Source organism: Osmerus eperlanus, chromosome 6 (genome assembly GCF_963692335.1).
Source record: "Osmerus eperlanus chromosome 6, fOsmEpe2.1, whole genome shotgun sequence".
Taxonomy (NCBI): Eukaryota; Metazoa; Chordata; class Actinopteri; order Osmeriformes; family Osmeridae; genus Osmerus; species Osmerus eperlanus.
This window is the reverse complement of record NC_085023.1, coordinates 12,576,983-12,592,050: the sequence shown is the minus strand read 5'-3', so window position 1 is coordinate 12,592,050 and position 15,068 is coordinate 12,576,983. Positions and strand designations below refer to the sequence as shown.

Here is a 15,068-nt window from a genome sequence, read left to right as displayed (position 1 = left end):
GTTATTACTGTCACAAATGGTAGTTCATCCCTTCAGAAGCATTCCAAAATGGCCACATTTGCCTATTTTTTTCGAGATCGACGATCTATCTGTTTTCCTTAACAAAGCCCTCTATCCCCTGTCTGCCAAGCTGTGTCAGGGAAGGGGGTTGATAAATGTTACCCTTATTAATGCTCAAAAGACTCATGAGGATACATGTGGGTGAAAACAAATCAACACTAAATAACATGTTAAGATCATTTCTCTTTTTTCTATCATAAAAGACCCAAAGTGCACCCAGACAAAACCCTATGTAACGTGTCACAGACTGGTGTGTGTGCGTGTGTGAGTACGTGTGTTTAGGGTTCATTAATCTGTCCCTGGCCTTTCACCAGTTTATGAAGTCCTGATTGTGTGTCATTGTTATCGATTCATTTATTTGAATTCACACCCTGTAATTACAGCTACGAAAATATGGCATTAAAAAGGCAAGCTGCCTTTTTCATCATCACGCTAACAAAGTACATTTGCATTCACTGTGACTTCTTCCTGAGCTGAGCCATCAGCACTCACACAATACTAATCAGCACAATCTTGTTGCTTGATGCTCGAACGTGACTACATTATAGCATTAAAACACCAAAACTGAATACGGGAGCCGAAGGGGTGGGGGCGAAATGTCTGTTTCTTGAAATTCTCTAAAGACATCAGTCACTGTCTTTCTTTTGTTTCCTTTTTATTCATCTTCTCATTCAGCGCCAAGGCTAATGACAAAATAACGGGCTAATTCCAGTAATTACTGCCTGTTTGTCTGAGGGAATTTGCACATGACAGTGCTTCATTTTGATCTTTGCGCCGAGGACGTGAGGCTTTGTGGCTAACAACAGGCAGACAGGTCAGGCATTAGCGAGGTACACTTAAAAGAGTAAAGACAAAGACAAAAAAGATGAAGGGGAATGGCAGAAAGAAAGATTGGAGCCCCAGAGAAATAATTATCCAACAAAGTTAACCCTGACAATTAACAATTGCCAGATAATAGACCATTGGTGGGTTAGATAAGACAGCCGGACAGGCAACAGAATAACAAGGAAGGTGGCGAAAGAGCTTGCTGTCCTAAAATGGATAATTTAAATGTAATAAATGATATTCTCTATGAGACCCCTTGAATAGAATGCTCAGGTCCATACAGTATTACTGTCATGGGGAGATAGATATGTCCTCTCTGGCTTTCAATTAGAGGAGAGTCTTTTCTTTCCAAGTATACACATACTAGCATGTTCAGGCTCTGTACAAACATCTGCAATCTATACTATGACAGACACAAGAATGAACTTATTGCAGATTAAACCTCCTGTAGAAAGGCCTCAACGTTTGAGTCAATGAGAAAGGTGTGTACGTGTGTGTGTATGTAACTGTCTGTGTGTGTAAAATGCAAGCCCAATTGTTGAGGGTTACACAAACAGTTCACTTTAGTTCACATTATTTAGTGACACTCATCTCATGGGTTGGCAAATAAACACTAATAAACTCAAATGATGTGTCACTACCCTCACAGGGAAAGGGTAATCCTCTTGGCAGGGCCTAAACGTACTCCAAATGGAACAAAAACATGTGAAGTTCCCACTTTTCCTTTGCATGATTTCATTGGTGGACACACACACAGTTCCAAACCTGACCGTTACCCTGAAGAGTGAACGTGGGAGGAGATGGCACCAGCAACTGGAGGGCTGCTTCAACAGAGTTGCCTCTCGAAACTGCACCAGCAACTACCCCTTTTTATCCAGCCGTTTGAGGACAGACAGCGTAGGCCTACCTGTGTCCACCGTCCTCACCCTGCCCATCCCCCGCTCTCACACTAAAAACAACCTTGCCCTATACAGGGTTGAGTACCACTTCTCAAACACTCCTGTTACAATAACACACTTGCTGGCTAATGCAGGCTGTTATTGAATACGAAGGGCCTGCGTTTAGTTTCATATTCAGTGAGTTGGATCATTGGTGAGGGTCCTACAAGGGAGCTATAATTCAGCAGGGGATTTAAATGACATCTGTGCACAAGCTAATCAGAATTGGTGTTTCAAACCAGTATAGATGTTTTTGTGTCATTTTACCTCTGAGCAATGTACACACACTATAGCCATGGTGCCTTCACTCAACACTGACCACCCTTATTGTCATGGAACTGTGAGGGCATATATTGTGTGACGGTGTACATTTCACAATATAACTACTAAACTCTCATGTCGTGTTTTATCATTCTAGGGTCAAACAATTGAAATAAACATCTGATTGTTTTCCCTCTGGTGCAGTTTTAGTAAATATCCAGTTGGTGGCAGCGTGATTCTTCTAGAGAAAAGCTTCTCATGCGCCACACAAACTACACACTCTGAGCTGAACTGGATTAGAGTACCTCAGGATAGAATCAAATTCAAATTCATTTGTTCAAGAAGAACATTTTGTGTCGTAATTATGTATTTCACTCAAGGAATGTAAAGACATGTAGGTGTCTATTAGTGTGTCTTTCATATGTTTGATATGTTGATACAATGTGTGCAGTACATATGAAATCCAGATTACCAGAATAAACAACCGACAATCATACCTTTGAAAGACACATACATTTTATTGGATGACAGTTTTGACTGTGAATACTTGGCATTGATTAAAGTAATTGCATGAGCAGAACACTTAATATGTAACTCAAAAGTAGAAAAAGGACATGTGCATCAACACAACAATAAAAAGAATGATGTAAATGGACTGCATTTATATATAGCGCTTTTCTACCTTAGCGGCACTCAAAGCGCTTTACAATGTTTGCCTCTCATTCACCCATTCAATCACACATACCGACTGCAGCGAGCTACCATGCAAGGTGCCGGCCTGCCCATCGGGAGCAACTTGGGGTTCAGAGTCTTGCTCAAGGATACTTCGGCACATGGCCTGGGAGGAGTCGGGGATCGAACCGCCAACCTTGCGATTAACAGACAACCCTCTCTACCCCCTGAGCCACAGCCGCCCCACACAATGATGTGCAGAAAAGGTTTTGATGGTGGCAAGTTTGGCAGAGAGGTGAAGTCAAACAAATGTATTACCACAAACAGAAAATAAAGTAGTTTCAAATTTTTATATCTGCTTCTACTTCTAAATTAAGAGAACAGCACTTTTAGTTTTAGTATGCAAAAGCTAGCTAGACCAATGTCTCAGTACAGCAATTAATTCAACTTTAGGTGAACTAACATTGTAACATTGTAGCTTTTATGACATATTAGCTCCCTGGTTAGGGTTAGGATGCTGCCTTGACAACTGAATGCAGTGCTCACTTTAGCTAAACATGTCTTCATACAATTTCAACATAGCTTTAAAGATTAAGCATCTACATAGAATATTGTGCATTATATAGCAGTGGAGGCTGAACAAAATACACAGTATTTATTCAAAGGATCATACATTAAAAGGTAAAACATTGCAGTTTTCTAATTATTCTTCAGAGTTAACATTCATCGATTAACCAGTCTATGAAGGTGAGAGGCAGAGGTTAGGGGGAAGAATGTAAAGCATTAGTGAGGACAGAACGGGACTGTTTTAGGTTTCAGTTGAGCAAGATACAGATGCTTACAGTCTTTGCATGAGCCCAGTGATCTAATCCAGCAAGATGACTTGTTTGCTAATGGATTAAGTTCACACATACTATTACACTGGCAAATGAAGTCCTCTTAGGTCTATACAGAGCATATCTGCTTGAAGGGGGCAACCTTGATAAGAAAAAAAATGGACAAACCTCTTTGGAGCGCACTGACTCATTCAAATACGACTAATGTATTTTTGTGTTTCTTGCAGCAAATGATTGATCATGGTAGCAGTGAGACCAGACTTATGTAACGTCATCATCAATGTTAACTTCGAAATTCATAAGTTAAGAGCAAAAGAAGGTGTGGTGAGCAATAATTATTTTAACCATTCCAAAGTTCCACATGCAAAACATGCATTGCAGGAGAGTGTGGAAGAGTGTAAGGTACTGAAGCTAGCGCAATTCTTAAACTGACAATTGTAGTGAGGTAATGCTAGAGTAACTGTCAATGGCCTCATCTAATCATTGTAACCCCTTTCAACCCCTTAGAGTGCAACAAAACCGAACAAATAATGAGGAACAGTAAACTGATTTAAATCCAATATTCTGTTAAGAAGATACGAGCTATTTGCCTTTCTTTGACCACCATAAAAGATGCATGATTTTTTTCTGTTCATGACCTGAGGTTAATCCTTTTGACATCTTATATTAGGCACTCCTTTATTGAACAAAATTACTTAAATACCACTTTCCATTATATTGATGATAAAAAGGTGTCATTGCAATTGCAATGGATCATTCTCCATTAGGGTTGAACATTGTTTAAATGGCAGAATCTTTATTGGTTGTACTTAACTAAAAGTAGGGAATGTAGATGCTAAATCAACATAAAAACAATAGTTCACAAATAGTTATTGCGTTTGGAAGATGAGGGGATAGGCTTTGGAACTGTCAGCTTTGATGAAAATGTATTACTTTTGGGCTTTTGAAGAATGATACATTTCTCAAAAGCCGAACCAATTCTAAATAACACTGTGGATTCCAATTCAGTTGTTAGAATCAATACTCCATAGTTCTCCATAACATATATTGATAGTTACTAAGCAAATCCAGACATTAGCCAAAACCATGCTTCAATATCTTTTAACCTAATTAAATAAAATAGCAAGATATTTGGGACAAAGGTGTTTCAATGTGTTATTTTACAGTCATTGGGCAAAATCTCACACAGTGAATGCACCACTGAACATCTGCCTCAGACTCTCATGCTGGTGAGAAGAATGGAAAAAGTTGTTGATGTGACAGCCCGCACACGGCTTTGAAGCTGCTCAAACAATAACGCTAAAAATCTGTACAATATTTAAATACTGTATTTACAGAAATAAACATATTTTTCATTTAATCTTTCCCAAAGAACCTGTACTTTGTGTGCACAGCAATCTAATGGAATTGGCATGTTTAAAGCGGAAAGATTCGGTGGCTTTTCGTCCTTGGTTGTTTTAAGTAACATTAACAAAGAAGGCAACAATTAAGCGCATTGCAGTGGCTACGTTAAAAATGAGCTTTCTGATTCAGCTAGCAGCATGTTCTCTGCCATCTGTCAAGACTCGGTAAACCTTCACATTCTAGGATTCACATTCCGCTGTGGAACAAACATTTAGAGTGAATCGTTTACATCTATATTGGTGAGGAATTATATATTGTAAAGACTTGTTATTTAAGCCTGATGTGTAAATAGTGTTAGTCATTCCCTTTTTGAACTGAAATTTACATGTAGCAATCAGCCAAATTCCTTAAACTGATATCAACAATATTGGACGTTCTGCTTTAATGTAATCACAATGAACAGAATTCTCATATATTCTGAAGCGTATGCACCAAGTTTGTTTTGTAAGATATAATTCTTCCCTTCTATGTCTTTTGTCATAAGGAGTGAGGGGAAATAAGGTAAATACAAATTTGAAAGCTGTCCAGCATAGTTTTACTGTCAATAACGAAGTTGGTGTCGTAGAAGAAAAGCACTTCATTTCAGATGCACTCAAACCCTGACACAGCAACGGTGTGGCCTTATGGGTAGGAGAGTTTCTGAATGCAGAATTTTTCTCAAAGTTTTCTGTAGTTTAAATTATTCCCAACATTTATGAAAGTATCCTCTGATGAGCCAGGATTGGAGAGGACACTGATATACTGTAGCGCTGTGTAATGAAGCTGTGAGTCGGAAAGCTGGAAAACTTCTGTGTAAACTTCCTGCTTTTTAACAAAGCTACAGCTTCACCACACAACCAGAGTTAGCTAACACACACAATGGACATAACACAGGACTGCCATGCTGTATCAATAACACAACCAGCATAGAGCAGGCTAGTACGTCATGTAGCATATCTGAATCATCTAGTCTGAATCTGAATGATGTGCCTCGTTTCCAATAATAGATTAGCATAAAGGTAGGCCATGTTCTCAGGCCTGCCACCTACTGCATTTCAGCAACTGTGCCCAGTCCGTTGTGTGTGTGCTGTGCTTGCAGGTTTCTATTTCCCTATGACCTCTGACCCCTTTGTAACAGCTCTCTGGCGCCCCCTGTCTACTGACTGAGGAAGTCGATGCTAGCCTTGACGGTACGCGACGTGGCTACGTCCACAGCCATGGCCCGGATTTCCGTGTCCCCGAACTGCATGAGCGTCTGGATCTCACGCCGGGCGACGGGGCTCTCCGTCCCGCTCACGTCGAGTCGCAGCGTGCCGCACTTCCTCACCCCCGGCTCGCTGATGAAGCCTACCTTCTCCTTCTCCGAGCAGTAGACGTGGATGACGATGACCTGCTGGGACGGCTTGGCCGGCGTGTAGCTGCGCTTCACCGTTTCGCCCAGCGCCACGGACTGGTCGGCGGCAATGAAGGTGTCAAAGACGTCGGTGCACCAACGGGTGCCGTCCTTCACCAGCATCTTCTCCGGCGGGTGTTTGCCCTCCACAAAGCGGTTGAGGACACCCACTCCGTAGGTGAGGGGCGAGCGGCGCACTTTGATGACCCCAGGGTCCAGGCCGAAGAGGACGGCACCCTTGAGGATGGTCAGACCCACGTCATGTGGGATGATGATGCGGCTGCGGCCTTGCAGCATGTTCTGGACCGCCTGCTGGAGGAGGGGCGACTCAGCGAAGCCGCCTACCAGGAAGAGGAACTTGATGTGGCACACCTCTGGTTTCTCGAAGAGCTCAGCTGAAACGTACAGGGGGGTTCTGGTTGAACTAGATATTGGATGAGTCAACTCTGAGTTAAGCGCGCGCATGAGAACTATTAAAAGCCAACATCAATGGAGCTCCGATACTGGGATCAACCATGGCACCCAGCAACAAAAAACCTTGTCCTACTTCACCACACTTCAGATATAAGTTTTATTTTGTGTTCAATCTGAGCACATATTACGGAAAAAAAGCAACACGGCTGTAGCAGCGTATACAATTGGCGTGGGAGACAAACTGCCTAGTCAATGCATACATTTGATGTAATAGCCAGTCCATACCGTTAATATTACAGAAGAAAAAGTGGGAGACTTAATAAAATTGCATGTTCAATGTTATATTAAATATAAAAACACTACAAACAGGTAAGACATATTTTGCTTAAGCTATACGCTTGTGATTGTAGCCTCGAAGTCACCTTGGTTTTAATCATATATCGACATGATACAAAGTAAATATCAATTGGTGCCTATTTCAACTTGTAATAGCAGTTTCCCCCAACAGAATGCTTTTCAAATCAAATCAAATCAAAATGTATTTGTATAGCCCTTTTTACACGCAAGCATGTCGAGGGGTTCACATACACCCATAGAACTGCCCCTCAACCAACCTAAACCCTCAAGGAAGACAAGGAAAAACTCCCAGAAAAACCCACTGCAGGAGAAAAAATTGAAGAAACCTTGGGAGGAGCAATTCAATGAGGGATCCCCTCATTGAATTGCTACAAAATACAGGAATTTTTGTATTTTGGCTATATTGACTATATTACGTAGATGGAAAAATGCAGTTCTGGTAATTTGCTTAATATTTTCATCAAAGGATGATGACGATGATGATTAAGATGACGAAGAGACATTGACTGCTGCCGCAGAAAATGGATGCAGAGAATTATGTATGGTAGCTACTGGTAGTTCTCTCCCCATGTACTTTTATTTACAGGCTTGTGTGGAATTGTCAGTTACACTGACATTATGAGAATAATGAATATAAAAATCGATTTGCACATTCTGATCCTGTTGAACAGAGCATGGATGCAGTATACAGTGATGTGTTCATTTAATGGCAGGTGAATTCTGCATGTGGAACTGTGAAATGTAATGCAATCCCATGTATTCCCAGTTACAAGTAACAGAGTTGTACAAATTGCACCTCATGAAGAATTGCCAAAAACTGACCAAGAGATGGTGTAGGCCTACTTAGGGTAGAAGAATAAAGGATAATCTTGAAAAAGATTTACTGGAACACCAGTTACAGGAGGATGCATGTAACAGGTGATGTTAATTGTAGAAAAAATAATCTATATCAATATTAATTGTTGAATTTGCTGAATTTCTATTTTGACCAAGAGATGGTGTACTTAGGGCAGAAGAATAAAGGCTGATCTTGTAAGGCTATCAACCTGCCCCCACCTCTCATATGGTAAAATCTGGAGTTACTGGATGGAGTCTCAACTTGATGGCTCTCACACATCATTGTGTAACTTACTGTGGCATTGCTAGTCATGTTGATAAGTAAGGGTCAAGATTGTGGTGTTATTAGTTGTTTTGGGTATAAAAGGAATTGTGAAGCATCTGTGGATTCTTGATCTCCTGAGACCTTCTCCTCAGCTCTGGCTTGTCCTACTCCTTCTTCCTCACCTCTTGCTTTCTATCTCTAGTTTACAATAATCATGGTAGAGTAGGTAAGAGTTAACCTTCATTGATTTCATTCATTTGCAATATGATTAAATTATTATATTATTTAACCTTACTTTGACCATTCTTGCTCTGATTTAACCCATAGAGTCGAATAACTGTAATTCCATTGGTATTGGCATTATTTGGTTAATGTTAATACACTGTTCAGTTTCCCATCTTCCTTTCCAATTAGTTTCAGTTGTTTGGCCAATATTGACCCCCTACAATGTTGAAATAGATTTGCTGAAACACCAGTTACAGGATGGTACATGGTCACAGGTGAATCATGTAAATTATAGGAACAATAGCCAATAAACATACTCATTGTTAGATTTCTATTTGTAGGCAATGAAGAAGACCAAATACAATTTCAATTATTTGTCTTTATTTCAGTGCCAAAAAGCATTTGGTCAGTTCTGAGTGCACGTCCACGGCGAGTAACATTAGCGATGTTGGCCTAAGGGCTGACAATGTTGCTAAAATACATTACAGATTGTGACGGGAAACGGTAACGTTAACCTAGGTATTCATCAGGGAATTAAAGCACATCGAATCGCAGTCTTAAAATCCTCTCCCGGCGTATAACTAAGCGAATTCAATTTTGTTAGAGATCGGTTGGCTGAACCAGGAAAGGATATCCCTAGTCTGCCAACGCTATCAGGCTCAGAAAGAGGGAGGGGATAGATAAAAACGCAGAGTTTGGCATGGAAAACCTTCTAGCGAGCAGGTTAGTTTCACGGAGTAAGTTACCATGGAAACTTACCAAAAGGTTTCGTTACCTCTCTTTCTGGAACGGAAACCTCGGAGTAAGCCTCTTTTCAGGGTTAAACAACTCAAAGTTTTCACTAAACCTGCTACCTGGAATACCCCCCAGGTGACCACGACATATAACTGTAGTTTCAACTTACTGAGGTGCTGAATGATATGGTCGATGGTCGGCTTGAAGAGGGAGTTCATGGCGTCAGGGTTCATCCTGAGCATGCCTTGAGAGGACCACTTGACAAAGTCCACACTGTACACAGGAGGTGGAGAGGAGGGAGGGAGGAAGGAAGGGGGAAGAGTGAAGGAATGAGGGAGGACGTAGAAGAAAAGAGAGGAGGGAGGAGGGTGGAGGAAGAATTTAGGAGGAGGAGAGAAGGGAGTAGAAGAAAACACAACAGGCTAATGACACCATGACCACATATGACAGCAATGTGCAATGCAGTAACACTGGAGAAACTTGGTCAAAATGAGACCATGGTTTGTTCTGGATTTGACTGGGGGCCCTGCCTAATGTGAAAATGACATCCAGTGCTTTGTAGGCTACTCACAAACACATGTGCATACAAGAGAACAATAGAAGCACGGTGTGGCTTACACACAGCAGTCCAGGACATCCTCTCAAGAGACCAGCGCTCTGCAAATATTGATATCTCCACTCTCGCTAGCCTCCATCCCACATAACTGTAAATCCAGTCAGGATCTACAGCACCATCTGTTATCTGTAGGGTGTTCTCAGAAATGTGTGTATGTGTGTGTGTGTGAGTGAGTGTGTGTGCCTCAGACTATCTATCACACATTTTTGAGTCCAGTGAGCCAGACTACGTTTACAGCTATGAGTCAGATGACCCGGAGGGCTGGAGGCTTAGGTTTCCACCATGTGAATGTCTTTAAGGGTCCCAAGAGGGTTTATAAGAGGTTATGAAAATCCATACAGATGGAAAATGGTGCCATTAACAGCTTGACTACAGGATGGCTTTAAAGTGAGCAAGGCTCTCAAATGAAGATATCTTCAAAATCTACTAAGATTTACAGTAGTATTTGAACTTCTAAGCTTCATATCAGGGCAGGCAATTTTTTTACTGTAAGTATCCTGAATAACATCCGGGAAAAAGCATTCATGCACTGTAAATAATGACATCACAATCTTAGCAACTTGTAAATCCCTTGACGTTTCAGGTCTTCTCTACAGTCATTTGAACTCAAGAAACCTGAGAGGGGAATTCGTAGACAGCTAGTAGTCAGCTAAAAGTCAGTTAATAGTCAGCTAATGATGTTGTCAGGTAGACAGTCTCTGAGCTGACTGCACTGTTCTCTTTAAATTGGAACATTGAAGAATGCCTTACTGGGCCACTTTCCTAATCATAGATGTGTGAAAGGAGATAAATTACAGATTTATTGTCCATTTTATCAGGTTACATTGAGTACTTTGTAATTACATAGCAATAACTATACTAACAACTTTGCAGGAAATTCTATGTATTTACACTTCATTACAGTTTATTTGTACTAAGTTATTAGACAGATGAAACTTGGTATCTAAAAGCCTGGACTTTTTCAGGGGTAATTGTATGTTAACATTGATCTTGATTTAGTAACTCCCCTGTACCGAGCCTTCTTGCACTTTTATAATAACCTATACCGCTAACCACAAACTGAAATACTATTTATTTACAGAGCAATTCCTATGTAACTACAAAGTTTTTATAATAGGTACTATAGGTATTACACTATAGTTACGTGACTGTAAATGTAGAATTAATGTACACTTAGACGTAAGGTCATGTTTTTTTGGTTATAAATGTTATTTAGCATCTCTAGACATAGAAATTAACCACATTAATTGGTTATATTGTTTCAAGATGTTTCTTATTTAATACTAATGGGAGTGCATAATATCTACTGTAGGTAAGTGTAGTGATATTGTTCCAGCCAGTAAATAGATTAGAAACTGCTATAGTACAAACACACCGACTCAACCATGTTAACTCAATAGCTTTCAACCTCTCAGCGTATACTACTGAATTGTATTCACAAACCTGAGCATGTGCAGACACACACCAACACACACTCAGACACACACCAACACACACTTACACATACACACACACACCCCCACACAAACACACTCACTTGCTCTTGCGCAGGGCATGCTCCACACTGTGCCCTCTGAACTTCTTGTAGTAGTCGATGAAGGAGAAGGGCAGGTTGATGTTCAGGGGGTTGGTCCGGTCAGGGGCCGCAGCCCGCTTCCGGGACTCAAAAGCAATCATCAGATCCACCCAGGCGGCTGGTCGCTTGATCTTGAACTGGTCGATAAAATCCTGACCGAAGATCTTACACAGGAGCTTCTCAAACTCAAAATCAATACCAATGGAGCCATAAGGACCGCCTACAGGGGGGAATATGAGGCTTGGTCAATAACAACTAAAAAATGGCCTGTGTCACTGTGTCGACAAAACTAGTGGGGCAGGTTTAGGGACAGATTATGGTTTTGTATTGAATAATAAAAGCCCATTGAAAGGGGAAGGTCTGTTTATCTTGCTTTTCAGTCCTGTACAATTCTTTAGTCCACATGGTTACCCTTGAGTGGAAAAATGGTTGCTTTAGTTTTGGTGGACCACTTTGCTGTCTGTCTTTCTTGGGGCCAGACAACTCTGTCTAAAGCCTTTGCTAAAATATACCACTTGAAAATAGAAAAGAGGAGAGCTACAACACTGGGTGCTTCTGTACCTGAGGCCTTGTACAGCTCTTTGAGGTGTCCCTCAGGCAGACGAATCTGATGGACCGTGAGGTCGACCGTGCCCCCGCCACAGTCTACCACAACGTAGCGGTCACCTGGAGACAGGGAGAGAAAGAAAACACCATGAGAGGGAGAGGCGGTGGAAAGACGCAATCCAATAGGATTTAGGTGAACATGTAGCTCCGTCTCTGTGGAGTAACTTTTAGGTTTTCCCTCTAAAACTCTGCTTTTGTGTTTTGAAACTCTCTGAGGACAGTGAATGTTACATGAGACAACACAATGCCCTGAAAGAGAGACCTAGTGGGTCTTGGTGACCTAGTTTTCAACTACATATACAGAACTGTGGCAAGCAAACAGGAGGGCCATGGGGAGGGGCAGAGGGAAGGTGTGTGTGTGTGTGTGTGTGTGTGTGTGTGTGTTTGTGTGTGTGTGTGTGTGAAGAGATGGGATGAGGGAATTAGTACAGGTAGTGGAAAAGTCTGACTTGATGTAGGTCATTCTATGAAAAGATTCTACTATTGCCATGCATAAATTGTGATGAAACAGTCAACACATTTTGTACAATATATAATGAAACATAAGGCCTGAACTGAATACACTCATAATTGCTAAACCAATATGCACTCATACTGTATATATAGTGTTTACAAAACATTACTGCCAGAACACACAATAGTGTTTATGACCAGGAAAAGAAAGACTGAAATTGATTTAACTTAAGTAACCCTGATAAACTTCATCTAAATTTATAGACAGCACTTGATAAGTGGAGAGATCATTCATTAGACTGTGAAAAGCTTCAGAACATGAACTGTTTCGCTAATACCATGTAAGGTTCCTACATTGGTCATATTGAATCTCCATTTACGACACAAGGTCGGCAGGCCTTAGAAAAAGCAAGGGCAAAAACAAGGAGAGAAAAAGAAAAAAACAGAGCGTGTGAGAGAGAGAGAGAGAGAGACTCTACCTTCTTCCAGCTCCGACCATAGCTCCCCTATGACATTTTCCACCAAAAACGTGCGGCTCTGTCGGTTGCGCCGGCCATGCTCCTTGGCTGGTTATTAACAGAGAGAGAATGGCTGGGTGAGTGTGAGAGCGGGCAGAAGAGCTTGTGGGCGTGAGGCTGTGGGTCAAACAATGTGAGGCAAGCGGCAGGGTGATTCCGTGGGGTCGAGACTAGGGATTCAGGCCTGTGAGGTGAGTGGAACACATCCAGAACATTCCACGGGGCCCGGCTGTAGTTACAGTACTACCGGAAGGAGCCTCCAACAAACATGCACTGTGCTGGCTGTTTTTTTTGTTCCTTCAAATGTTATGACAGCTATTACAGTCTAAATTGTGTGTATCCAACTACAGGTTAAGTTAAACCTTACAACCCAACAATACAATTTCAACCAATTCTGTACACTGGTCATTGTTAAAATAGAAATCTACCTACTGTAGCTGCTTATAATTACAGATAGAATTGAGAAAATGTTAGCCAAACAAAGTTAGTTCTACTTAAAAGAATTGAATAGGGCACTGAGGAATGCTAACAACTGCTAAGCTACTGTATAGGGGGAAGATACAAGAAAGATTTGGCACTTTGTGTGAACTGTCAAACAACAGGAAAACACTGTAGTAGTTAGCATGACCACACTGACCTAAAAGTCAGACTGACATTTCCTCTAACAGGGGAAACTGCACAGAGGAGGAGAAAGGGCTTTTCAAATCCCATTAGCTTTCTAGAGGGAGTGACTGTGCACTTGATCTTGAATTTGATTATAACACCATAGCGACACTCCATATTCACTTCTTAACAACAAGAAACCATGAGCTATCGCTTGTACATATAATGTGCAGATATTAAATTAGAATAGCTGCTTGGATATAGGGAAGGACATTGTGTGACAATTGATGCAGAGGAAGCATCTGGAGCAAAATCATTATTTCCTGTGAGCTTTCCTCACAACACCAAATGAAGGCATCTGGAAAAGTCTTGTAACATCCTATTTTATAAAACCCCAGTATTAGACTGGAAAATATTGATATTCTTTAACCTTTCCTTTTTTTTTTAAACCTTTGGATTGCTGCTAATTGGAAAGGCGGCAGTCTGCATAAATATGACCACTTGACAAAGGTTTCTCTTTACTTGCTAAATGAAGCACCTGAAGAAACAGACCATTTGGGTGAAGGATATGAATGGTGGATGGAAGTTTCAAAAACACAGAGCATTTGGTTAAGCATTATAAAACGGTTGCCAGAAGCCATGGACCTCTGCACTCAAAAGCTGTCTGAACCAGGTCATTAAAAAGTCCATAAAGTAAAAACATGCGAGGCCATCTGCTTTGAAGATACACTAATAGCCCCTAGCGCTGCAAGAACATCCGATTAGCATGGTGAAACATAAGCACAGCACCAAACCAGTACACTGTCACCCACTGGCTGTGAAGTACACATGTATTCATGTGTGTTTTTATGCGAGAAAAAAAATATAAATTTTCAATCAAAGTTTAGGCAACAGTTTTCTGTCCTAAACGAGCCAGTGTTATACTTACTACTAGCTTGAGATAATGACATTTCAATCAGTCTTATCACTTCAAGTAGTTCCTCCTGTGCTTATTCAGTGCACAGTCCTTCCAATCTCAACGGTCAATGCAAACAGTATCTTGTGAAGTTCTTTTGAGTGCTAAGATATTCACTACCCAAGAGACCAAATGGAAATACATTACACAATACTACCTACATGTAACACTTCCCAATAAATATATGTCTTCCATCAATAGAAAAAAAGAATCAAATAGAATACAATGCAATCCGTCAATCTCAGAGGGACAAAGAGGAACCTTCATTTACTGTGTGAAGCTTTGACCTCTTCAGAACTAGAAAATATTCTGCAGAAGTCTGTCTACAACTGAATGCCAGACTGTGAATGCTATTCAGTCACATTCCTGTACAATCAGCCTGAAGGGACTGAAGAGACTGAAGGGGAGCGTCCTTCTCAATCTCTCCTTTAGATCATTGGTGTAGAACAGAACTGTTTTCAATAAAAAAGAGTGTCGTGCGAAAAAGTGAAGGATGAGGTAATTTGCCATCGCTGCTTCACATGCTTGTAAATGTATAGG

The 15,068-nt window shown here is 41.0% G+C and overlaps 1 protein-coding gene across 2 annotated transcripts in view; it reads right to left on the bottom strand.

Annotated features, from left to right (window-relative positions):
• Positions 1 to 2,578: 2,578 nt before the first annotated feature.
• The window catches only part of hspa12a (heat shock protein 12A), a 31,210-nt gene continuing 18,720 nt past the window's right edge, over positions 2,579 to 15,068 (bottom strand). The window contains exons 8-12 of one of the 2 annotated variants that reach the window (XM_062463556.1): positions 12,932 to 13,018; positions 11,955 to 12,059; positions 11,355 to 11,613; positions 9,371 to 9,474; positions 2,579 to 6,763 (exon numbers count right to left, since the gene is read on the bottom strand). In XM_062463556.1, coding sequence (XP_062319540.1) covers positions 6,132 to 6,763; positions 9,371 to 9,474; positions 11,355 to 11,613; positions 11,955 to 12,059; positions 12,932 to 13,018 — 1,187 coding nt within the window. In that variant the 3' untranslated portion in view covers positions 2,579 to 6,131. The remainder of the gene's footprint in view (positions 6,764 to 9,370; positions 9,475 to 11,354; positions 11,614 to 11,954; positions 12,060 to 12,931; positions 13,019 to 15,068) is intronic. The other variant, XM_062463557.1, reaches the window with a different exon arrangement.